At 40.5% G+C, this 23,502-nt stretch overlaps 2 protein-coding genes across 2 annotated transcripts; both read right to left on the minus strand.

Annotated features, from left to right (window-relative positions):
• Positions 1 to 6,903: 6,903 nt before the first annotated feature.
• On the minus strand, positions 6,904 to 9,365 carry nkx3.3 (NK3 homeobox 3). Its single transcript, XM_085476726.1, has 2 exons — positions 8,797 to 9,365; positions 6,904 to 8,168 (listed from the first exon to the last, which is right to left on the minus strand). Exons 1-2 carry the CDS (start codon positions 9,038 to 9,040, stop codon positions 7,633 to 7,635), a joined length of 780 nt encoding a protein of 259 aa, XP_085332852.1. The 5' UTR covers positions 9,041 to 9,365; the 3' UTR covers positions 6,904 to 7,632.
• A 2,665-nt stretch (positions 9,366 to 12,030) lies between these two features.
• On the minus strand, positions 12,031 to 14,875 carry nkx2-3 (NK2 homeobox 3). Its single transcript, XM_085476727.1, has 2 exons — positions 14,234 to 14,875; positions 12,031 to 13,471 (listed from the first exon to the last, which is right to left on the minus strand). Exons 1-2 carry the CDS (start codon positions 14,622 to 14,624, stop codon positions 12,828 to 12,830), a joined length of 1,035 nt encoding a protein of 344 aa, XP_085332853.1. The 5' UTR covers positions 14,625 to 14,875; the 3' UTR covers positions 12,031 to 12,827.
• Between the last annotated feature and the right edge of the window lie 8,627 nt (positions 14,876 to 23,502).

A 23,502-nucleotide genomic window follows, 5' to 3' on the forward strand; every position in this document is an offset into this window, starting at 1 on the left:
AGCCTCTCCCAGTCTCAGTGTGGCGTGAGCTCTAAATCCGTTCATTTCACCGAGAAGTCTCGGTGCCAACAGCCGTTATGTGACCGTGGTATTGTTAAATCAACAAGGCCCTTAAGAAAATAATTCCTATTGCAATAGGCGCATCGGAAATGCATGCATAATTGCTGCTCAGGAGCCTTGTGAGAATGCTCTGTCAATAGTTCTGTATCTTAAAAACGCAGCCTAGCATGGATTATGTGAGGACTGCCATTCCTGTGTTGCACACTACAGAGGCAGCCCCACCCTCAAGGCATTCCTCTGCAACATAAAAGACAGCAGGTAATTACCTGTTTCCACTGCCATTATTAAGTGTTATTTAAATCTGCTATTAATACTCTGTTAAGTTGTAGGAGCTGGTGCGAGTGATTGTTCAAAGAGGCGGACAAACACGTTCTTCTGCACCGCTGTCTGGTCGTCTCTTCCCTTTCTTTCACTCTCTCTCTGCCGTCTCCGGACGTGCTCGCGAGGAGACACAAAAACAAAGCACAACTCAAAATGTTTATATACTTAAGCATCGCATTTAGAGTAATGTTTCATAGCTCAGTGGACTACTGGCTGGAGCACATTCCCGGGCACAAATGCTCTTAAAGAAGTGATAAAGGATGTGACCTTAGAGTGATTCACTGCAGTGATAATAAAGAACGGATAAGAGCTGTTGTTTCCGGTTTTGTACCTGGAACGAGTTTGAATTTCTTATCCACAGAACATCTGACCTACCCAGAAAACGGTGGCAAGCACTTCTAAACAATTGTTGAACTTTGGTGATAATAGTGAAGCTGGTACGATGGTTACGAATCAAGGAGCTATCAGATAATGACAAAGGAGTGCCGAGATAGTTTTTTTTTTTAACTCCCCAGTGTATAATTTTAGAAGTGGAGCAGTAAAAGGAGTCATTAATGTAATGAGTTGTGTTTTACAGATGCCATAATGACAGTTATGAAGCTCAATAGCTGACGGTGATCAAAAAATTCTTAATTTGATGCTACCTGTTGGGTAAACTCATGGGTGTCAATTGCACATTCTGTCAATGACGGTGTTTAAAGTGATACTGAGTAAGCGATGCCTATGTTATGGTTATCTTAGTAAAGCATGTACTAATTGCTACTTAGGCCACAATCGTCTGGAATGGGGGTTAAAATCCTTGCAGAGATCTCTATATTTACTCCATCAGATAATTTAAAAGAAATAACCGTGCAGTGTAACCAGCTGCTTTTCCAGTGATTATCTTATCCCACAGATGAACTTCAACTCTTCCCTCTTGAACTGCTGACAAGTCTCTACCATGTAAGTGCACTGGGTTCCTCGGTATCTTAGCCAGATCTAGCCCTTGCTCATCTCATCCAGTTTCAGTATTGTATTACAATTATGAGATCTAGGATGCTTGCATTGGATAACCAATGTGATGTTACCAATGGCTGCCATCATATACCTCTGTATAGATCTGTTTAGATCAGAATATGCATATATTCAGTCAACAGGAGTCTTGTTCTGCCAAAGGTTTTCTTTGTTTTTTCTATTAAACGGGAGTTTTACCTTCCCACTGTCACCTTGTGTTTTCTCATAGGGGATCATCAGACTGTTGGGGTTTTTGCTCTAATAATTTATGGTCTTTAACTCGCAGCATTAAGGGCTTTGAGGTGTCTGTTGTTGTGAATTGGTGCTACATAAACAAATGAACTGAACTGACTACCGACACCAGCTGCCAACACCAACTGCAGAGTCGACACCAGATCCTCTCTGAAGAAACAGATGAATGACATGGAAGAGCTCCTCGATAGCACACAGGCTGGTAGGAAAAACACAAGATAGCGAGGGCTCGGGGTAGCTGGTTAATAATAAGTGAACACTCAAAATAAGAGCAGTGGGATTGTCCTTTAGGAAATCATTGCATTTTATGTGAAAAATGCTAAAATGAGACGCCAGTTGCGCCACTCAAGCAAGGCTTTGTGTTTAAAACACTGATGTATGTTGCTATAATAGACTGTATATAAAAATGGGAATCAGCTACAGTAGTAGTTTAAGTATTATTAATATGCTCAGGGTAAGATTTTTGCATGGGTCACTACACACATTCAGACACCTGGAAATTAATTCACATAAAAACTACTAATTAACATATTACTAGAAATTAACTTAATGTACTACATTGTTTGCAGTAAAAGCCTTAAAATGCTCCAAAAGTATCACAAAGACTGTGAGCAGCTTCAGTTGTAGATCTCCAAATCCAGTTAAAGCATCCACAATCCTGATGCCATTTAGCATTACCACAGCTACTGTCACAGATGACACTTCCTATGTTAAGTGCAAATCTGCTGAAATAAGTGCCAGCAGCAGAAGCAGCATTGCAGTGCAATAATAATAACTAGAGATGGACCGATCCGATATTACGTATCGGTATCGGTCCGATACTGACCTAAATTACTGGATCGGATATCGGAGAAAAATAAAAAATGTAATCCGATCCATTAAATATCACGAAAGCACCTCACAAAACTTGCAACACGCCGTAACTCACCTCAGAACGTTAGCAGTCGGAGCAGTATGCATCACGTGATAGAGCGGCTGTGGCATGCGGGACCTGTCGGTGGTCTGGATAGCATTTGGAGCTTCGCTAGCAACCCAGCATTTCATCTCCGACAAAGTTATCCCGAGAGAAGTAAAGCAAGTGTGTAAGTCCATCTCTGAATGTTTGTAAAGCATTCCTGCATTAAGCTTAACAAACGATATATGGAGCGACTGCCTCTTCTTGCTGCTACTTCAATCATGAAACTGCTTAACGATCAGCTGATCGGCTTTTCTGTCGCGAGTCCGTGTCTCTAGTTTGCTTTTGGCCCACTTTGCACCAGAAAGAGGAAACCAGCGGCTGAACAACAGCAGCACGTTTAAGCTTGATCAGCTGTTGTTAGAATGTATTTAATATTACTTTCTACTCGAGGATCTTTTTCTACGTAGCTGACGCTGGTAACTGTGCAGGGGCGGATCTAGCAAAGTTTAGCCAGGGGGGCCGATAGGGCATTAACAGGGAAAAGGGGGCACAAAGACATACTTTTCTTTCTTATTCTCATTTAAAATGTCTAGCTTTTAATAAATAATTATCTGACACCCAAAGTTTTAATTTGATGCAAAATAAATAGAAGTCCATTACTGTATATAGTAACTATTAAGTCTAATATATATACCCTAGTAAGCTATAGTACTTTTTCCTTTGGGAAGGTACCATCTGTGCAGTCTGCAATTTTGTTGAAGAAAGATGTTGAATCTATTTAATATTTCTTGAAAAATAATTGATTTCTGTGCATTTTTTTTTCACACTGCATCAAATTAAGGTTGGTTACGTCGATTAAGCATCATGAGGTGGAGCGTGAGGGGTGGTTCCCTATTTTTTATTTATTTATTTTTGTTGTTGCTGGGAGTTGGAACCCTATTAGTTAGGCTGCTTAATATTTATGCTAAGTACTCTTTAAAATACCAGAATAGGGAGGATGGTGTAGGTTTAAGTTTATTAGATTGATCAGTATTGCTGAACTATGAAATATTTTTTTTTGCATACAGGTATAACAGAATAGCTTTAGTGTAGTTGTTGTTTTAAACTTGAGTATGAACTTATACAAAATGCAGCAAGATATTAAAAAAAAAACAGTTTTGTTGATTAAAAAACACTATATCGGATTCATATCGGTATCGGCAGATATCCAAATTTATGATATCGGTATCGGTATCGGACATAAAAAAGTGGTATCGTGCCATCTCTAATAATAACACAGAATTATATCCAGGGACACGGTATTAGTCAACTGTGAGCACAAAACTAGCCTAGGTAAGTGTTTTCTCTGGGAATTTGAAGTAAAAAGTATGAAATAACCGTACAACACTTTAGTTTAACAATAACTAAATAATAAATCAACTGAACCTTGCAACTCTTCAGGAGCTGCACAATATTGTCATAAAACCGAAAAATATTTTCTACCTTGCATCTTGTATCTTGGGTTACGTTTTTTAACCAGCTGCTTAAAGCTCTGGTTTTCCATGGTGTAACCATTACCAGTAATTTTGTCCTTTTTCATAGCCTGGTCATTCTCAGCCCTGTTTTTTGATGAAACATATTTGTTTTGTCCACCTTTAGCAGGAGATTTTTTTTCCTATGCTTTTCAGAATTCTGTGCTTTGTTAGAATTTGCTGAAGCAGCTTCCTTTTTGGGTAATAAATCATTAATGGTGGTGACATACGGCTCCTGCTCTCAGACATGCCTGGGCTTATCTCAGTGTTGCGTGCACTAGGACATGGCAGTACAATACCATTGATATCATGACATGGCATTTTTATACCACATAAAAATTTATGCTGGTATTGTTGTTATGATATGGCACCGAGCTAAATCCATGCTCGGAATTATGTTCACCATGGTGATGCAGTGGTTAGCACTCTCACACCTTTTTGCATGTTTGCATGTTCTCCCTGTGCCTGCATGGCTTTCCTCTTGGCACGATTCAAAGACAAGCATCTTAGGTTACAGATTAAATATGGTGAAATGCAGCTCAGGCAGTCCATTTCCATGAAAAAACAAACAAACAAACGATATTTTGATAATTACTACAGTGCATGGATGTAATCTCACCAAATACAGAACCACTGAACTGACCTGATAAAACTAGTAAGGGCCAAGGTCAATCCAGTAATTGAAGTCCATTCTGAGGGGACATGAACATTGGCATTTTATTTCCATTGGTGATCTTTTCCATTGTTTTTTTTTTTTTTAAAGTTAATCGGGTGCAAATAACATTACCAGGTTGACCCAACACTGACCTAACCTTCTTAATATAGTATATCATTTACATGCTGCTTTTACAATGCAAATAGAGATGGTGCATGTGTTTACTTTTAGCTTTGCAATCATATAGGGCAGTTTACATATTGTGGATAAACCCCTGACTGGTTCTCTAACCTCTGTGATGTCTGACTGCTTGTGCTCTTTTTTTCCCTTTTTTTTTTTAGGGGGGGCACCTTGAACTTTGTTGTATGAATGGTAGGTACAGCTCCCAGCAGCTCAGCAGTGTCTTTGATGGAGACAATGTCATAATGTAAAGTAAGGTAAATTGACCTTTTAGCTGAAGCTCACCTGTGAATGAGTTTTAACTGGTGTTAAAACCTTAAACTTATCCTTTGTCGCAGTCTCCTTTCACCGTGCCTGTTTTGTTGTCTGTGGGTGGAAATTTACACGAGTGTGACGCATCACAGAATAGGTGCAGGAAAAGAAAAACTCTTATCTTGTCACGGTAGAAAGCTCTGACTAGACCAACTATTTACCAGCACAATGTGAATAATCAGAGCACATAGAAAGTGGCGTACCGTGGCGCAACAGTGTTACACCCTGACCTTTTCTGCTGAAAAGTGTTTGTTTTTTTAAGTCTTTAAAAGCAAGTGTGCGCAAATGAAAATAATTTATCTGTGAATTATGGTTAGACATCGAAAAGAAGATGTGTTTTTCCTCCCACCCTGAAACCTGCTGCGCACAGTGCCAACCACTTACTGTAGTCTGAAGTGCTGTTTTGATACAAGAGATAGATGGGGTTTGGGCTGGAGCCAGAGTGCAGCAAAAGGTGATCATCTCTGCCAAAGCTGCCTGCGTTGGGAAAAGGGAAGCTGAAGCACTGTTACATCCCAGTTCTTTGATGTCTCTTTAATGTTGTAGTACTGTAATGATAATATTGTTTGGGATTATAAAGACAGGACACTGTGGTGCTTTTTAGACCTTGCAAACCTTTTGTAACCCTGCAGTGTCAAGGGGATCAGTAAACATGTTACATAAACTGTATCTTTTTTAAATATTATTCCTGGGGGAAGATAAATTATTTTATCTGACCATCCTTTCTCCACCATCTGCAAGCTCCTTTGATAAAACACAGGCCTAGATGTTAACTCCCTCTGGATGGTAAATGCAATCAGTTAAAAACCAAACTAAAATGCTGGTCCCCTTGTATAGGAATTACATTTTTTCCTATGGCGTCTGATCACTGTGCCGTTCCTTGAGAGTGATGATGAGGGTGTAGTCTTTTCAGTAAAGCATGATTAATGTGCACTGTCTTGTGCAGCCTGGCTCCATGGTGCAACATCTCCACGGTCTATTAACCATCTCTGACTAGTGCAGCACATAGTAGAGAGCACACCTATGCAGAAGGATTAAGAAACCCCCCCCACAATTTTTGTATAAAACAACAGCAAAGATTCTTCTTCCTAATATCACGTAAAGGTTTGTGCAATGCTGAAATGTTAGAGGAGGAAGTCAGCCAACTAGATGAACACCCATTTCCAAACAGACACTTTAAAAGCATAAACTCTATCCGTGTGAGATACAGAATGTTAGAAGTACATTCGTGTGAAGAAGCCTTATTGCTTTCTAATCTGTTGCTTTAGTACCGTGCAAAAGAAGAATGTCTTCTTGCAGGTGTTAATGTTAAGTTTCACGATCAATAAAGGTGTCCCATAAATAAAATAAATGCCCACTAAAAGTGTCAGAGGCCTCGGTCAAGCTTCTCACACATCAAGATAAGCTACTTTCTCTTGTTGGGTTTGTATAACTTCCAGATTCCTTTCTGCTCCGTCTGGTCGCTCACAATGAGCTGTTGCTGGCAGTCATGGGGGAAGAAGAAAAAAACAACATATATATCATCCTATGAACTTGTGAGAAACCCAGTCAGCACTTCATTTTAAGACACTGCAGAGATGACCCCATCAAATTTCTAAATTGCATTTAAGATATTGTGCACCATCTGACACCGTAGTATAGGTATGAGGTTAAATATGACAACAGAACCTACATTATTTATATTTTATTTTCATCCATATCCTTATATAGATATTAAAAAACACAGTTCTTATATTTATCACTGTTGTGACCTTGATTTGATTATAAAAACCCCGAATAAAAATCTTGATATAAAAACATGGAGTATTTGAGATGGTGCATCATGGAGAAAGGGGTGATCTACAAATCTGTTGCAAACATAATGTTTTTTTTTTTATGAACAGAAAGAAGAACTCAGAGTAAAGAAAACTTTTAGGGTCGTGAGAGAAATAATTTCTCCTATATTATTTGAATAAGTTCAAACTTTCATGATGATTTCCACCGTCAACACAATGAAAATGATTTGCTTTGTTGTATTTCTTTTCTTTTCTTTTATTAATCCCACAAGAAAAGGTTGAAATACAACATTGTAGTTAATAATATATATATTTTTTTTACTTTTGAAAGTTTTGAAATATAATTCATAAAATCACTTTTTAAAAAGTTAAAAGAAATATTTAAAAGTCATGATCCTGGCCAAAGATATACCTGTCACATAAGAGGTTTGAAGAAATCAGTAGTATTTCCCTTTAAAATGTTTTTTTTCTAACTTGCAAATAGTTACACAATATGAAACTGACAAAATATTAAACTACATTACTTATTCCGATTTAAAAATGGAGGATTTTCTGTATAAAATGTCCAATTACATCGTAAAATCCATCGAGTCAGCAGAAACCTCCTAAAGAGCAGAACGCTTGCATTTGAAGCGACACTTGTTGAAAACAGTTCTGCTTCTTTGCTTCGGAGCCTCAAAGCATCCCTCCACAAAACATGTCCATGTTCCAGGGTTGGTGGTAGTAGTAGTGCAGGTACGGGTAGTACTGATAGCCCCGGTACAGTGGCACAGTCATGGGGATATGTACTCCAATCCCCTGGTGGTATTGCTTTTGATCGTCCCGCACCAGAACTTTTACAGCCACTTTCTTTGGGGAGCTGCATACGACCATTTCGGTCGCCATCTGGCGACGTTTGGTTTTATATCTCCGGTTCTGGAACCAGATTTTCACCTGGGTCTCTGTAAGCTTCAAGGCTCCTGCCAGATCGGCCCGTTCGGGACCAGAAAGGTACCTTTGATTGCTAAAACGGCGCTCCAGCTCGTGGACTTGAGCGTGAGAGAAGGCCGACCTGGTGCGCTTCTTTGCACTGGGCCTGCACTGCTGCGCGTCCGGCGAACAGCTGGAGGTCTCCCCGCCGCGGTTACATCCCTCCTCCTCTGCACTCTCGCACTGCAGTCTTTTCTGCTGTTCGCCCTGCTCCTCACACTGCTCCTGGTCATCTGCAGCGACTGAAATAAAATATAAATCCGTGAACACAAGTAAATGTGCTGCTTCTGTACGTCAGGGTGATAAAGCACAAGGCCCCTGTTTTTTGCTGATAGGTCATTCCAACAAGGTGCTGATGCTGGCCAATATGACAGTTTTCTATTGTATTTCTGTCATGATATTAAAGTTAAGGGATGTACCTGAATAAATACTTTGAACAAGTTTAAACAAATCCCACAGATTTCCACGACGCAGCGTTATAGTTTTTATTTTCCCACAAGCGATGTGCTCTTTACGCACAAAAAAGTCACATGGGGCATGAATAAATAGATACAAATTCTTGAGACAGTAATAATTACACTGTAGTTAGTTAAATTACACATCGATGTATTTTTATGGGGGAAATAATATACAGTTCTTCAATTTAAACACACGGTAACGGGATTTTTTTCTATTGTGAAAACGGTTTCTTACGCAAAATAAATAACTCGATAAAGTGATTATGGCGTGAAACACATTCGAGTTTTGTGATGAATGTTTATGTTCCTTCAACATGATGCTTTGTGCAATATAATTTAGATGAGAACGCCTACACACCAGTTTAAGATTTTTTTTCCCGATACTCTTTACAGATGTTAAAAAAAAACCCACCTTCTATGAGCTCTGACTCTTCTCCTGTGTCCTCCTCTGTAGAGACCTCCGATTGGGCGCTTATAACGCGGGGATGTGTGGGAAGTGTCTCCGGGTAGACCTGGTTGCCATCCCTGCCACCATAGCCGGTGCGTGTGTTGTTCGCCTTTGTTTCGCAGAACTCCCCCGCGGTTCCCGGCTTGCCGTTGGCATCGAGTCCGGTGAGGATGTCTTTGATGGAAAAGGATGAAAAACTTAATGTCATAATTCAGATAAGAGCACGGGTATTTCCTCACTCTCGCGCGCGATTTCTTGGGAGGCATCAAGAAATCCGCCACTGGAAAGCAAAAACAAGCCCTCACTACTGATTCGCTCTTTTGCGCGTTGTAATTTAATTGCGGCGAACAGTCTAATGTGCTAATGAGCAGCCTATATCAGGATCTGTCAAGACTGTCAAGCAGTATTTCAACTGCAGCTCCAGTTAAGTTGTGATAGGATGTTATCTGTGCCTGCTGGTCCCTCCTTCGCACCGCCCAGCTTTAACGCTGGCCTCTTTGCTCAGTGTCAGTGAAGGACGAAGGACATTGATTCCCAAAGCTACATGGTTTTATTTTCTTTAGCTCTCGGTATTAGTACTGTGATTTTTTTTTTTTTTTAAAAAAGTAAAATCAATCTAGTTTAATCTGTAAGAGCCAAAGAAAATAAGTAGAACCTTCTGGTTATTCTTAACATGCTATCTGATACTAAACATGAATCAGACCCATTGGAAAATGTTTTCAGTTATTTTTACGCACAGAGCTGCTTTGTTTGCTTAACAGCTTCTTCTTCTCCTCTTCTTTCTCTTCTTCTTCTTCTTCTTCTTCTTCTTCTTTAGGCTGCTTCCTTTAGGTTTACCAACTATCAGATGTCATGTACATGTGTGAAAACCCAACGGTTTACGTTCACTAAGCGTGCGTAAAAATGCTGCTCAGTTCTGGTTTTCACCTGTGAGTTTGGTTTTAAAGCATTTCACAATGTAGGAATTTGCATTTAAAAACCATAAATAACTCTTTTGAAAATTCAAGTTTACTTTCCACTTGAGTCTAAACTAATCCAAAAAGGACTAGTTTGATTTTTAAAAAAATCTTCCATCTATCCATTCATCCATCCATTCGCTACCGCTTATCCTTTTCAGGGTCGCGGAGGGGGGGGGGGGGGCTGGAGCCAATCCCAGCTGTCATAGGGCGAGAGGGTACACCCTGGACAGGTCGCCAGTCTGTCGCAGGGCTTCTTCCATCTATTATTTAGTTTTAATTAAACTAAATGTCCATTTTTTATCATTGTGAATTATGTGACTGGTAAAATTGTGCACAATTTGAATCCTAAAGACCTGCATGTTTAAATATTTTATAATAAAACACATCTTAAGTCCAGTGTGAAGATGGACGTCTGCTGGTTCTGCCTTGTTGCTCGAACAGGTGTCTAGCGCCGCCATGTGGACAGGATTCTTGGTCTTCGCAGTTACACGTGAGTGAAAATAAAAGACGACAGCTACGCACATGCACATACGCACTCCCATAAAGACCAGGATTACACAATCTACCTTTCAGGTGAGGAGATGTACTGACAGATGCGGCGAGCTGCTTCCTCCATGTTTTTTGTTTCTAGTAATTGCAGTAAAATCTCCCTTTGTACCTCAAAGCCAGATCACCCTCCAGGGTGTTTTTAAGTGCCTGGGAGGGATAAATTTAAATTTTAGCGCAGTTTCCTGTGTCCAAACCACAACATGTCAGTTTCAAAATAGAACATCTGAATCCTGCAAATCAGCTTCGGAATGCAGTTTATTATTCATTTTGCAAAAACGGTTTGAAATCAATGGCGTCATGTTGATTATAATTATGGAGTCTCACACGTCATTACACGTGTCTAAATAAAACCTCGACCCTACTTGCCTTTGTCCAGTGAGGAGCGTTAAGCGTGAAATTCTGCAAGTGCATATGTTCTACCAAAAGAGATATTTTTGATGAGATTTGGTTTGTGAGGAAAGATTTAGTTTACTGTTGTGCTCACACAGAAAGAGTATAACGTTTGAACTTTTGTGGACTTGTGATCAACTGGCTTTTTCAGTCAAAACCTTTTCTTTTTTTCTTTTTTCTTTTTTAATATTTAATACTATATCAGATAAAAGCCAATCAAGTCACGCGGAATTTTGACGACTTATTATTGTTTTACGCTAAACCGAATATTAACGTTCCAGTATTCTTGGTTCCAGTATACTTGGTAATAGTGCTGTAGACATGAAAACATGTCCTAGCACAGCTGACAGGGTGCAGCCAGAATGAAACCCAATGATAGAGCTTTTATTCCCGCTTTCTTTCCTTCTCTATATTTGGGCCTCGGTTCTATTGTGAGCTCCTTGCGTGTCTGCCTCTAGACACTTTGTTTTAGGAAACTCCACGCCTATACAGCGCAGCGATGAGCCGCTGAGCTGCTATCTTTGGAAGCAGAAGATAGCGATCGCGGCAGTGTCTGTCAGAGAACCCGTGGCCAAGCCGCGTCCTCAGGCATCGCCGTCCTGTCGCCAGCTCTATTTACACTAGTGACTCTGCAGCACTTAGAGCTGACACCAGGTATGTCCTACCGGCAGTGCAGTAGCCGAGGGAAGTGGCCAGTGAAGCTATCAAGGGAGACAAACACGCTGTTTACTTTGCCATTTATCTCCATTAATAGCGTCAGGGTATTCGGCGTGCCTGGTGGGTAAAGGCTTTGCTTAAGTCCATCGCTAAACAACGAAGTGTGTGTGTGTGTGTGTGTGTGTGTGTGTGTGTGTGTGTGTGTGTGTGTGTGTGTGTGTGTGTGTGTGTGTGTGTTAGAGAGAGTTGAAGAAAGAGTATATATGTGGTCTGGGTTTGCCTCACTGTGAGTGAGTGCAGATCAGTATTTATTATGTAATTATGACATTATTGTAATTATAAATGTGACACAGCTTTAGGTAATCTATTATTATTATTATTATTATTATTATTATTATTATTATTATTATTATTATTATTATTTAGCAAAAGAAGAGGAGTCGTAAGAGTATTTATCATCCAATGTTCTTCTCGTTTTTATGCTCTGTGGGTCCGGGGATGCTGGCCGTCTGGTTAATGTCCATCTCTGAATCCTGACCGGACATTAGCTCGCCTTTAAATTCTCTCTGTTTCTGGTTCTTGTCTCAAGCCGAAGTCTAGCGCAAGCTTTCTCACACAAGAAAAAAAAACGTTTTCTTGGCTTGAGAAAAGATTTCAGACGATAAGAAATGTTGGAATAGACCTCAGTCAACATCATTAAAAAAAAAGAAGAAAAAGAACAGATACACGCACAGATTCACACACAAAGCACACTCCACTTCAATCAGTCGTGCCATGACAGTTATTATGCTCTTTAATTCCACGATCGCTGATAACTTGCATCGTTTTGTGGTTTTTAACTCGAGCCTAGAAACAGCCTTATTTGAGCGCCTCTTTTTTTAAATCAGTTCATTGGCTTTCAGTGTCACTCACTTAGTTTTAGAGTGAAAAAACAAAGCCTTAAGGTTAAACCCAAGTCACACAAATTTTAAAAAAGAGGGGGGAGATCTTAATAGAAATAATACTAAATTGTCCTGCATTTGTGATCCATGTTAATTTCTTGCAACTTTATGCATCCAAATAAAATTCATGAAAGACTTCACTTTCTTAATGAAATCTATAGGTCTTTGCGTAACCGAAAATTTACACGGGATTTTCCTTTATTTTTTAAGCACAATACATCAATTTTGAACCATTACGGATAGTTTTGGCTAATCCGTCAAACATAACACAACAACTTCACTAAGTTTTCTAAACACGTGGCTCAGAGGGGGAAAAAATTTTTATAATTATAATAGTCAATTTTTCTTCATATGCCTGTGGAGTTAGAACAAACTGACCCCTGCGCTCTGTAATGTGTTACGGAATTTGAAATTGTGGTTTTCACGGCATTAGTTGAAGATGTTTACATGCTCGAGTCTATCCATCAAGACAGGCTTCTGATTGTGCGCAAAGACCGCGCTACCATGCCCGGATGCCCTGCAGAGCTCCTTGGCAGGGTGTGACACTTGGTCCTTGGGGAGCCTGGCTTTGCGTCTGTCCGCTAATGTTCCCCAAATTCATATTCATGAAAGCATTGGCAGAGGCGTTGCTGGGCGGGAGAGAAGGGAAACTAGAATAAGTACAAGAGTAAGTGTTGCTATACACCGAGTTGTTATAGCTGTAGGCTGGATAGCCGTTGTAGCTGTACGGATTGGGAGCTCCGACTGTGTAAGGGGGATTATAGTTCTGAGATCCAGCGAGACAAGGCCTCCCGTCTCGGACGAGAACCGGCACAACCACCCTCCTTGGAGGCGGTGGTGGGTGGTGATGGTGGTGATGATGACCCGCAATCTCCAGGGTCTTGTCCTGCCGCTGCCTCTTGCATTTGTACCTCCTGTTCTGGAACCAGATCTTGACCTGGGTAGAGGTGAGCTTAAGGGAGCTGGCCAGATGCTCTCTCTCCGGGGCGGACAGGTAACGCTGCTGCTTGAAGCGCCGCTCCAACTCAAACACCTGAGCCTGGGAAAAGAGGACGCGAGGTTTCCGTCTGGTCCTCTGCTGCTTGGTGGCCGGCTTCTCCGAGTCTGGATCCTCACACTCACCCGGCATGACACCGCAGCTCTCTGCATGGAGAAACCATGTTCAATTACACATCAGAGCTAGCATCTTGATTATTTTCAAGTATATATTTATTACAAATTTAATTCTTATTCTTATTATTTATTGTACAAGTGTATTGGAAGTGGCCTAATTGAAAATTGCTAGTAAAATGTATTGAAAAATAAAATTAGGGAGGCATACTAATAATGACGTCATGTTATATACGAACATTAACTAAACGTGAATGTTGATACATTCAAATCAGATGAGGCTAAATATAGTTTCTGTCTTGTGTTTCTGGAAGTGTCTACGTCTTTTTAAATGCGTGACAATTTGGATCATCAGTTTAATATATTCAGCAAACATAAATTAGCAGCTTGCAAATGTAAACACTTTAATCTCTGCCAGTCTTACTCAGTTAGCTGGCAGCTAATGAATTGTATGAAATAATAATCTTTTTGTTGTTGTTGTTGTTCTTTGCCGTCCATTGTTTGGTCCTATTATGAAAATATATATTATGTATATTATTAACCAGGGGCCTATTTTCTTGTTGTCCGTGTTAGGCGATCAATTTATAATAATTTAAACAGAAATCGGAAAACGTTTCTCCAGAAACTGCTCATCAAATGTATCAATGTCAGATTTGATGAGCCTTTTTTTTGTCTCGTAGGAAACTTTAATTCAGATTTTATGATTTGATTTTCTCCTTTGGCATTTTCGTCCATGTGCATTTTTATACAATTAACACCCTCAGAGTAACTCGCTTCAGTAGACTGTGTACTCACTGCCGTCATGCTCGTCCTGCTCTGTCTCCGGCCGGAGGTCTGCAGAGTGGGTTTGCCCCAGGTTGCCGAACACCTCCACGTGGATACCGGAGTCCGTCAGTCGGTCTTGCACATTCAGTGAGTTGAGGTACGCCATCCTCTCCTCGCTCTCCGACAGGCAGGAGCTGATGGGGCTTGGGGTGTCTCTGCCCGCCAGCATGCAGGAGGGCGGCGAGTGAGAACGGAAGGATTTGTTCGATAGAGCTCCAGGCTGTGAGAGCGCACCAGAGAGACCGAAGCAGGAGATCAGCTGTAGCTGGTGCTGCTGAGACTGTTGTTGGAGCTCTAACTTCAGAATGTCCTTCACGGAAAAAGGCGTGGAGGACGAACCTATGACCGGACTAGGAATCATTATTACCACCAAGAAAGAGATGGCAAAATATACCGATCAGCAGTCCAAGAACGGGACCGATTCGCCTCCGGACGCGCAAAAGAAGAAAATTAGGCGTGCGTAAACCAGAGGAACGGCCGCGCTCTGTTGTTTTTGCATACACACCGAAGACAACTGATTTTCTCTCAGCTGTGACATCCCTCTTAGTTGCATATGCGTCTGTGGCTGGATGGGTGAGAGAGAAAGAGAAAGATCGATCCCGTTTGGTTGGCTGAATTCAGTTATCTAGCGAGAGAGGGTCAGCCAAGATGCTGTCCTCTCCCTCTCAGTGACGTCCTGAAGCGGGGGAGGGATTGGTAGGGTCTCCCTCTCTCTCTCTCTCTCTCTCTCTCTCTCCCTCTCTCTCTCACTCTTCCTCCCCCTTTCCCTCTCTGTTCTATTTAGGTGTAGCCTACATATGTCAGGAAGTTATCCCTAATTTATGAAATAATATTGATGCCATCGACTGCAGTGAAACTGGGAAATATTTTGAAAGGTAAGGAACTTCTTAATTCATGCTTTAAATGTTTCTGCATCAACGCTGTCACACAATTGTAATAATTAGGCAAAGCATATTATGTTGTGTAGTTTAATGCAAATAGCCCACAAAAATACTTAACTTGGCGGAACCAATATTTATTTATTCGATTATTTATGTATTATTTTTAAAGAATTTCACTTATTTCTTGGACGATCCCTCAACATCGCAGATTTGGCGATTTTTAAGATTAGGCCTATCTTTTTTTCCCCTCTCGGCAATTCCTTGATAATATCATATAACGAGAGTGTGGGAAATGAGATGAATCCGGCAACCGTGAGAGGCATAAAGAATGCTCAGTGCTAAATTGTTGTCTGTGAATTATTTATGGCTTATTTATTTGTGGAAGTTTTAGGATGATTTGGCCACGAAAATGTGGCCACAATAATAGTTCCTCTTGACACTGGTAAAAGGAAAGCAAAAACCTTTTATGAATAAATAAATAAATGATCAGCTTCAAGCGCTACAAGGAAAGAAAATAATAATTATTATATTAACAATTATATTATATTGTATATTAATAGGTAAATTAATGAGCTTTCATTTTAATTTATCTTTGTGCTTAAGGGATAAACGTGCTGAAACGAGACACCTCTCTTCTGGTCGACTATCTTTGGCCAGGTCCAGGCGCCAGGGTTTGAGGACCCATTGCTCTCAAACCGTGTGGAAAGAAAAGAAGAGCATGTCCACATAATCTCATCCGCTCACCATCAACAAGGCGCTGTTTAGAAATGGATAGCGTCACCCCCTCCCATGGAGATACACGTCTATTCAAAAAAGGCCGGTTTAAGTGGAGTAGTTTAAGTCAAGAGCTGAACTGAGTCTGAAAAAAAGAAAAGCTTTTAGGCCACAGTAACTCTCTGTGCACTCTGAAAAAATATAGTGGTCACTTAGTGCTGCTTGGACGCAAATTTAAACATTAAATAATTTATCAAGATTTACTAATAAGGAAAAGTAATTTCCACACAGTGGAAGTTTGCGCGAGTTAGGTGGAATTTACGTGATAGAAGCTCGTAAAGCAACCCAAAGGGCAGTAAATCTGGTCATTTTGTTTCCCAAATATTTACTCATTCCTTTTTAATGAGTGCAATAATTTAAAAATACCAAACATAGACATAAATGAGTAATAGCTGTGTGTGTGTGTGTGTGTGTGTGTGTGGGGGGGGGGGGGGGGGTTGCTTTGTTTTGTTTTATTTAAAGTGTTTAGGAGAAAATTATTAATACCCCAAAAGAGATTACGCGGTTAAAACAATTACTTGTATACACGGGTCCGAGCAGAGTCACCACGCTTTCGACCTAGAGTGCACAGGGCCTCTAAAGCCCCCCACTGACCATCATCACGGGCTTCGCGTGCCACCGGCAGTCCAAAAGTGGCCAAGTAAAGACTCGTGTTTACGGAGCGGAAGAGTCTGTTTCCTGCCTTTAACAAAACCCAGACTCCCAGAGAGTGTCAAGGAGCGACTCGTTGGTGAATGCGACTCCCCAATACATCATCTTCATTTCTGAATCGTCTTGATAGCCTCGGTAAGGTCGAGTCCACAGCAGAGGTCAGAGCGGATACAGGCTGCAGAGGCCTAAGCCTTAAAAAAAATTAAATGGATTTTGAAAAATAACTTAAAAAAAAAACCCCGATCAGCTTTCTGCCTCCGTGGGAGTCAAATTTCAGTCACTCCGCACAATTCACTTTCTGGTGAGTTCTTCAAAGTTAGTGTTTTGCCAAGCAGCGCTTAACGTGTCTCTTCTTGTTTCCCTCCTTATCTCCATATTTCTGGCAGTCTAACGTATACTGAAGCAGGGCAGGGGCAGGTGTACAGTACACCACTGAGATACAGGGTGCACAGAGCACAGACCAGAAGTTTGAAGAAATAACAACATTTATCATCGCTGCTTCTGGGTTTTGTGTCTGACTGGTTGATGCAAACAGCTGTTTATTTATGAGAGAATGAAGGTTTGATATTATGACTTGACAGAGTTGTGTAGAAGAGCACTTACAATCCTTTTACAATGGAGGTGATTATTAACAGGCTCTACCAACAGCCTGTATGTGTGATGAGGAACTCAAGTGTGACTATCCATTTGTCTTAAAGTGCTCTTAATCAGCCAATAACAACAATAGATTGCTACTTTAGGAAAACAGATTAGCTCAAGTGCGTTTTCCCCAATGTCCAACAAGTCCAACAGGATTATTTAACTGGGTGTGACGCTTTCCCCATCATCTTGCATATAGGGCATGCAATATGTAAATAATGAGGCTGTGCATTACAGAAAAAAAAAACTTGAAAAGATTGTGAGAGCAGATACAGAGTGTGTCCGCCTCATGTAGCTCATAATTAACTTTCCGTTTTCCTTTAATTTCATGGTCAACAGAAAGAATGGCAGTGGACCAAACTGTTGTGCGGCAGTAATGTCTCAGTTCTTCTGGGTCCCGGAAGGTGAGTCTTATCAGCAACCCATGTGGTGGTGTCAGTAGCCAGGACCCAGACTGTGCTATTGTGCCGCTGCCTGGAACCGAGTGACGGATGACAGCACCTTCTCATTGGAGGAAATGAGGAGGCCAAAGGCGAGCCCGCGTCGGGCCAGATTTTTCAGCAAAAACCCTGTTCTCACCCACTTACTTTGGACTCTGATAGAGCCATATAGTCCACAAAGGCAGGCCTATGATAATAGTTAACACTCCCTCAGGGCTCATTGTGTTAACCAGGTTAGGAAAAAAGATACCCTAATTAGCTGTCTTGTTTGAAAGACAGTGAGAGGGTGATTTGTTTGAGAGCTGACACCTTGTTCTGTGTATCACAGTTCTAACTTAGAGACCATGAAAAGAGGAAGTGAGGTCAGGCCAGTCTGGATCCCCTGCCCTTTGCCCTCCCTTGGGCCTCATAAATTAGGCTGCTGTAATTCCCTCCCAGACGGCCTTGCCCCAGCAGGTGTGTGTTTGTATATATGAGTGCGAACAGAGGGGGATGTAAGGGTTGTAATATCTATGATCTACGGTGTTGGGAATGTAGTTTGGGAGGAAACAAGCAACCTAAATATGCTTATCCTCTCTGCTGCCATGCAGTCAATGTAGATAAAGACAGTGCGGGGAGGCAGGCTTTCAAATGAGAGGATGTAGGTGCCTCTAGTTGCTTATATACGCTGTCCCACTTGGCTAGAGCTGGTGAAAATTTTTTAAAAAAATTATCAAAAGGTTGAATCAAGTTCAGCTTGCTGCTGGAGGAACTCTCTCTAACTTGCTGAATCAGTAACAGCTCTCTTGGGAAGGACAATGTTACCATAAAATAAAAGTATGCGTGCATCCTGGCTTCCAGAGGTAAACATCCTTGAGAGAAAATATTAGCATCTGTCCAGCAACCGCGGTGGTATTTCTATCAAAGTGACAGACTGTTTTGGCAAATATCTGACTAGTTATCAATAAAGTCCCATTTTTGTAAATACTAACTGTATAAAATATCTAACAATGCAGCTTCAGCACGCAGCGGGTTTTGGCAATGCTGATGCTCAGATTAACCATTAGGATCAAAGCTGACCAGGCCTTCAATCAGACAGCTTTGCTACAAGCTCCAGCGCTGGCAGGCATTCATCCTCATATATGAAGATACAGAGTCCCAGATCTGTAGCTGACCCTGAACTTTGACCTCCTAGCAAAAGGGAGAATTGGTCTCCCCATCTGGATTCAAAATATACAACATAATTAGAAGTCATGAAAGATAAAGTTTGTTTCCTTTGTCACTTATCATATTTGTGTCTCTTTACCTAATCCAGACAAAAAAGCAAGTACTTTGGGTTAAAAAAAAATTAAAAAAACATCTTCCACTTCCTGTCTTTGTGTCTTAGCGTGCATATTTGTATAAAGCCAAAGTGCCTGAGTTGGTAAAAAGACAAAATCAATCAAGTGGAACAACACAACGTAGACCTTGTGTTTGAGGTTCCACCCAGCTTGAAGGCCACATCAGCGAAAAACAATGAGACACAACCATTTTTAATATTCCTTCAAAGTCCAAATGCAGTCCTGTTAAAAAGTACACCCAATGATTCAGTAGCTACCTTTAGAAGCAGTAACTCGAAGTTATAATTTTCTGTTTAACTTTATCAGTCTCTCACATCGCTAAGAAGGAATTTTGGCCCACTCTTTTTTACATTATTGCTTCAGTTCATGTGGGCATTTATTTATGCACATCCCTTTATAGTATTTCAATCAGGTTGAAGTCAGGACTTTGACTGGGCCATTGCAACGCCTTGATTTATTTTTTTCTTCTTCATCCATTCTGCTGTGGATTTGCTGCTGTGCCGGGAATCACTGTCTTGTTGTATGACTCAGTTTTAGCGAAGCTTTATCTTTTAGACAGATGGCCTCACATTTGTTTCTACAATACTTTGCTATTCAGAGGGGTTCAATGTCGACTCAATGAGCGCAAGCTCCAACTTTGTAAACCTAAGCCATCCTGCCATGTCCTTTTTTAGAAAGAGGAAACTCTTCCAAATAAGCCATACACATTCAGTCTTTTCATAATTGTACTGTCGTGAACTTTAACATTTAACATGCTAATTAACGTCTGTAGAGTCTGAGATTTAGCTTTCTAGTTTGTCTGCAGTTTCTCTGAATGTTTCACAAGACTGCATACTGCCGTGTGTACACTTTCTTATTCACTGTATGTGAATGTATACATACCAACTTATACTCAAGCAAAACAGCTAAGGCATTTTAATGGTTTGTTTTAATTTACCTCTGTATTTTTGGAAATGTTTGATTAATTAAGACAAATTTCAGGAGAATGTTATGTAAAATAAATATAGGACTTCCTGTATCTTATTATCTGTTTCTAGCAGTTGTGTTAAGCTAACTACTGGCAGTTTGCCCTTTTCTGCATTGTCAGGTGCAAGAGGACTATATATCACCATATCGATCTGAAATATGCTCACTATAGTGCTTAGGTGTTGTTTTATTTTGCGTGAGTGGCACATGCAGTCTTAAATTGTCAGGCTTCTTCCAATGGTGTGTAGCCCTTATGTCAGTGAGTTTACTTTTTGCCTCCATGTTGTTAACTGTGGGCTCCATACATTTGAACTTGTGGAACATACAGACCCCGTCAAAGCAATATTAGGCATGAGATGTCTGAGATTTTGCATCTTCCAGTACAATTCAACTAAGGTTGCACTTGGATGTATTCGTGGCTCATACTACGGTAGTTCACTGAGTCCAGTTGTAGGTTGTCATCTTTTGTCAGCAGGGTAGAAATCTGCATGCACACAAAAAAAGGAGATTTTATGTCATGATATCAAATGGAGCACAAAAGACATTTGCAACCTAAACTTGCACAGACAAACGCTCATGCACCCTGGTTGGAATGTAGTCTGACACAGAGATTACTGATATCTATTACTGCATGCACGGTCCGTCAGTCACTGATCTGCTCAGGGAGCAACAGGGAGGTCCTATGCTCTTTGTTGTTGCTGTGTCTAGTTCCTTGTTAGAGAATTGATGACACTGTCTTTAGAAAACAAACAAGGCGGGAAGCTAAAAAGGTGGTCACTCACCACAGCTCTCTGACCCAGAGACACCGGGGCCAGAGCAACATGTGAACGGCGCTGAAACTTTGCCCTAGGAATGCACAGCGGTGTGTGCGCACACGCTCTTGTTTGTGTTTCTGTGATACCGCAGCTGGAATGTGACTGTCTTGTGCCTGAATGCCTTTGTGTGTTTTAGTGTCAGCTTCCTATAAGCAGCGCTGATAACCTGCATGCAAAATTTTAAAGAGAGAAAAAAATCAGATTAAACAAAACCCCATTCACACTTTGACTTTTTTGTCATATTTGTGTTACTCTGCTGGATGCCAAAACAAATGTTCTGTGTTTCCTTCTCAGGGAAATGCAGAGAAAGTGCAGGTGAATGTTGGGCTGAGTAATTGATCGATCTAGCTGTGACACACTCTCTTTGGAGAAACTGTCTTGCTAGAGGCTACTTCTGTCACTCCCTGCTCTGACTCACGCTTCACATCACAGCCCAGATCGTGGCCCTGGGCCTCCTCTGTATGCACACACTGAGCCCCGCCCCAGGCCCCCAAGCCTTGCTCTAAGGGAGCTCAAATCCCATAATTGCAGAGCTGACAGTGATAGCTAACATACGAGACACCCTCACCTGGTTGGAAAGAATGAAAACATCTACTGTCAGCGTGAAGTGAGGAGATGAGTGGGGGTGGGACCAAGTGGTGAGGAAAGTTAGCAACATGTGGGACAAAACACTGGGGAAAATAGTAACTGGGTGTTGTGTGATAGCAAGGTGTGGGATTAACTGTAGCACTTTAGCTAGGAATGTTTTTGTAAGGGGTTCATAAGGCTTAACCAAAGATATAAAAAGGCTTAAATAATGATTTGTCCATGGCTGAAAGATCAGAAGTTAGACTTTGTTGCTAGTTATTATCATTATCTTATTTTATTTTATTTTATTTTATTAGGAGGGGTAGGGTAGGAGGTGAAGACTGTGAAAATAAATTTGACAAATTTATATCCAAAAGCATTACTTCATATTCACACTTAATTAATATAACAGCCATGCATTTGTATAAGGAGGAATGCTTACAGTGTTGCAGAACGTTGATTCAGTTTCTCTGGATGCAAGAATCCAGACAAATACTTGGGAATTGTCTTGAGCACCCACAGTGCTTCTTGTACCCACAAAATCACAAGGACAGCATGCAAACTGAAACACAGCAAGGCCTCTGCAAGTTCAAATCTAGAGTCCTTCTCGATGTGAGGAGACAGAGCAAACCACTGCTCCACCTAAAAGGTTGTCTATAGTAGTGCTTCTCTGAGTCATAAAGCATGAATGCCTTGAATAAATGGATTCCACAAACTTTTTTTAAAGCATTTTTTCCTGGTTAACTGTAGGAACAGAAGCAATATTCAAAAATAATATCAGTATATTATCAGCTTATAGCAATATATATTTAAGACTATTTACACCTGTGTACATATTTATCACATGATTTAATGATAACAATAAATTTCTGCTGCTTGTATTTAATCCCGTTCTGTTTTCGTGGTCTCCACTAAGTACTGGGAGGGGGAAAATCATCTATAGCAATTACGTTTCATTATAACCATTGCCAACTCTGTCTGTCTTCTGTTTAGTGCTGGGCAAATATTTTGCAAGAGATCTGTAAGAACCTCTTAGTGAAGATATCCTGCTGCAGCTAAAATCAAGGCAGATGGGCCTGGGACTGAATAAAAAGAGCAAAGCTGCAGGAGCAAAACAAAGAAAAACGAAGAACTAGTGCAGGATGACAGTTGTCAGTGCGTTTATAAGTGAGCTGCTTCAGATTTGGTGGTGTCATTTGAGCCAATGATAGTATAGGAATATAATAAGCACAGTCTTAAGTACATTGGCTTGGTCCGTGTGGTGTTCTCTATTTTATCTGTCAGAGACATTAACAGCAATTAATGACATATAACTTCTCCTTACAATAAGATTACCAACATAACTGGTTTGTCACAAAATACTTCTTGTTACTTCTTGTTACAAATATAGTATGGATGCCTTTGCAAAAAAGGCTAAAATGCACACTTGTTAATGTGAATAAGAGAAATATTCCTAATCTAGAAATTAATGTTAAAAATATATTTCCTTAAAATACGTTTTGTGCAAATTATTGCACATTACAAATTATTATCCAGGACATGTAAGTGTGATTTTTATGTTGTCCATGCAGAAAGTGGAGCTAAATTGTATTTTGTACTCTAATGAGCATTTTAAACTATAACAGTCCATCAGTGCATGGGAACATCTGATTGTATTGTTCATGTTTTAAATCTTTTAATTTGATATGTTAAAAATGGCTTACAGTTAAACAAAATAGAAAAAAGAAAATAATTTATTTAAAAAAAATGTAAGTAGCATGAAAACACTCAAAGCCAGCACTTCAGCACTAGACAAATATGTGTGTATTTAATTTCACCCCACATAAACTTTTATAACCCATCATTTGTCATAATGCGAAACTTTTGAACTACAAAAACTAAAGTCGAGCCGTGCAACTGCACTCTTATTATACCAGACAGAAAACATAACTAAGTCTTGTCTTCCCACAAAGTCGCCCTCCTGGTCCCGGAGAGCAGGCTGGAGTGGCCTTCATTTATCAACCACTTCAGCTCCTGCAGACAGCTGTGGGGAGAGCACAGAGGAGCCAGTGTGTTTACACCACAGCTCAGCCTAGGCCCTCAGGACAGAACAGATTAGGACACTTGCACATATTCGTCTGCAGAGCGTGGTGACCTAAGCGTGATAGCTGTCTGATCAGCCGGAGTTCGTATTTACATTTATGATGT

The sequence above is a fragment of the Copadichromis virginalis genome, linkage group LG13 (assembly GCF_057382275.1).
Source record: "Copadichromis virginalis isolate Kocher_CV1m ecotype Utaka linkage group LG13, C_Virginalis_male_GT1.1, whole genome shotgun sequence".
Classification (NCBI taxonomy): domain Eukaryota; kingdom Metazoa; phylum Chordata; class Actinopteri; order Cichliformes; family Cichlidae; genus Copadichromis; species Copadichromis virginalis.